This window comes from Petaurus breviceps, unplaced genomic scaffold, assembly GCF_028583685.1.
Source record: "Petaurus breviceps papuanus isolate PSGF00001 unplaced genomic scaffold, PetGlider_PUasm1.0 185, whole genome shotgun sequence".
Taxonomy (NCBI): domain Eukaryota; kingdom Metazoa; phylum Chordata; class Mammalia; order Diprotodontia; family Petauridae; genus Petaurus; species Petaurus breviceps.
In genome coordinates this window covers 31413639-31416584 of record NW_027185797.1, presented here as the reverse complement: position 1 = coordinate 31416584, position 2946 = coordinate 31413639, and the positions used below count along the sequence as shown (strand labels likewise).

General features: G+C 42.9%; 1 protein-coding gene across 1 annotated transcript in view; it reads left to right on the top strand.

Moving 5' to 3' along the window:
- Positions 1-2946, top strand: part of GPNMB (glycoprotein nmb) — a 32184-nt gene that overhangs the window by 28048 nt on the left and 1190 nt on the right. Inside the window, exons 9-10 of the mRNA XM_069088723.1 lie at positions 523-731; positions 2645-2732. Coding sequence (XP_068944824.1) covers positions 523-731; positions 2645-2732 — 297 coding nt within the window. The remainder of the gene's footprint in view (positions 1-522; positions 732-2644; positions 2733-2946) is intronic.

The following is a 2946-nucleotide window of genomic DNA, read 5'->3' as shown; positions in this document are numbered from 1 at the left end:
GGGGGGGGGTCTGGGCCTCAGACAGCTCCTACTCCATCTCTCTCTACAGTCTTGGAGAGATAGTGAACACAGTGTCTAACTCCTTCACATCCAGGGATTCTTTGTCATCCTCATATACTCTAAGAAGTACTTATTGAAAAACTAAATGAAGTCTAGTGCTATTGCTGTCAGGACTGCATCCTCCATCTTGCAGGAAGGAGTAAACACAGCACTCACAGGGTTGGGTGAGAAGACTCCTTAAGTTATGGACTCAGGAAGAGGAATGGATGGCTCCTTAATGCATATGAAGAGTCAGTTTCTCTACCTTGCTCATTCACTCATTGCACATTAGAGATGCTCCACACTCCAATATTCAAATATATGTGAGAGCTCATCAATATGGATATTCCCTAAAACAATGCAGCTCTTAGCCTATACAGGCCACCCACCTTTAACAAAGTATTTCTCTCTCACCTCTTTCCCATCCTTCCTACCCCTTCTGTTCCTGTCTCTTCCCACCCCCAACCTTCTTGCCATTTTCAGCATTCCTACTGATGTTTGTACAGTCATTTCTGACCCTACATGCCTGTGGCCCCAGAACACAGTCTGTGACCCTGTGGAAGTCAATGACCAGTGCTTGTTGACCATAAGGAGAGCCTTCAGTGAGGCTGGGATGTACTGTGTGAACCTTACTTTGGGTAATGAGGTCAGCCTGGCCCTTACAAGTACTCTGGTCTCTATCAGTGGAAGAGGTGAGTAGTAACTCTCAGACAAATGGTCATTGTTGGTTGTATCACAACAATTGTGGGGTTGGAGGATCCAGGGAGGAAGTCCCCAAACAGAAACCTTCTCTGTTGAGGCAGATCAGTAATTCACGAGTCACTTATTGTCTTAGAAAGTTGTTTGAGGACCCTGAAAGATTAAGTGACTTGTCACACACTTGAGAGGCGTCAGAGAGAGGACTTGAACCTTTTCTGACTTGAGCTTGGCCCTTGATCCGTTATATCATGCTCTCTCTCAACAACATAATTCATGTGGAGAGAGTTTGGGGTGAAGGGAGAGTACTATTGGAATTGAGAGTAATGTTTTTTTAAAAGAGTGTCAATGAAAGTAATTTTTTTATAGAAGAAAATGTACTCCCACACTTCCTTGAGCTATTTAGAGCTTGGCTTTCAGAGTTAAGTTATCATTTCCCCCACAATTCCCTCTCCCCCTTGCACACTGGAAGATTTATTGAATGGATTTCTGGGCTAGAATTAAAATAAAACAACAAGTCTTTCTAGAACCCAGCTTGAAAGAAAAAGTGACCCCAGAAAATTGTGACTGGGGCCAAGTCATGAGATGAAACTCCAGATGGTGACCTTGGACCAAGTACTTATAGGCTATAATTATACAGTTAAGCTTCTCCTTGAATGTGGCCACATTTCTAGAGGTAACTTGAAAGGTCTGGGTACTATAAATAATAATATTGGTCCATGTCTCTAAATAGCCTACGTAGCCTGGTGCCAGTGTCAGACTCTATGCCCACTTAGAGGAGATAGCAGCATAGTCAAAAATTCAAAGTGGAGAAGAGAAGTAAAAAACCCAGTGAGTTCCTGGTTTCCTTATTAACTCACCCATATGACTTCTATTTCACTTTCCCATTTTCTACCAGATAAAGACACCAAACTCACAGTGCCAAACTCACTTGGCTAACTCTTCAGGAACTCAGCAGGGAAAACCAAGCAAATAATTTTAAAACCAGTTATTGTATACTCTCACTTTCCTTATAAACATGAAATTCCAACAGAACAAACAAGAAGAGGGCCTCTATTGGGAATCATACATTTGTGCAGGGAGACCATCCAGTTGGACCCCTTCTCCATTCCTCTGCCTCTGAATTTCTATTAGAGCTAATTTTATTGCAAGATTCTACTTGGCCAACCCTGTTCAAACGGCAGGTGTTCGCTGAACAGGGGAGTGGAGACCAAAGATGGCCTCCTTTAATGCTCACATCCAAAGTTCCTCTGAGCAGAGTTAGGCCAAATCTCTTCCCTTATGGCTCCCAATGATTCATGGTTTCTCTCACAGTCAATATACATACATATATACATACATGTATGTGGTATATACACTATATATGCATGTATATATATATATAGTGTGGGTATATATGTGTGCTTATATATATACATACACGCACATATATATCTCAACATAGGTTTTCTTATTTAAAAGGTTCAAGGCAAACTTAAAGGTAGAAAAAGAACTGCTTGAGGGGTCATGAGCATGAACATTAGTTCACTGTTAGGAGACCTTGTGATGGATACATCCCAGGGAAGATGGGAGTCATTATTTGTAAAAGAAATTGAAGGAGAGAAAGATTGGGAACAGGATGATTATAAAGATGTGAATTCCTTTTATTTCAACTACCATTTACTAAATGCCTATTGTATGCCAGGCCCTGGCACCAACGACCATAATGAGACCCTTCCTGGCCTCGAGGAGCTCACCATCTCCCATGCAATATGCTCCAAGTGTAGCTCATGTAAGCTATTTTGATGAGAGAGCGGCCAGTAAGGACTCATTCACTCAGCGTGCATTTTCTGTGCCGGGCTCTGTGCTGGATCAGGAGAAACGTGTGCCTTCCCTGGAAGAGCTCATTGCAAAGTTCTTTCTTTTCCAGGGTCACCTGTCAGAGTGGGAACAGGCATCTTGGTCTCCATCAGTGCCTTGATTGTATTCACTCTTCTTCTAACCTTCTTTGTGTACAAGTAAGTTTCTGGCTCTCTTCTGAGATGTTGCTGGTTTTCTACAAATGGTCTCTTTCTTCTGCGCCTGTATGATGGAGCAGGGAGCTGACTTGCAGGCTTCCTTTTTTTTGCCTGAACAAAGCCTTTTCCCCATGGTGAAGTGGAGGAGCTCTGGTTCCGGAGTTAGAGGATCTGAGCACAGAGCCCACCTCAGACACTGCCCAGAGTCAGGGGA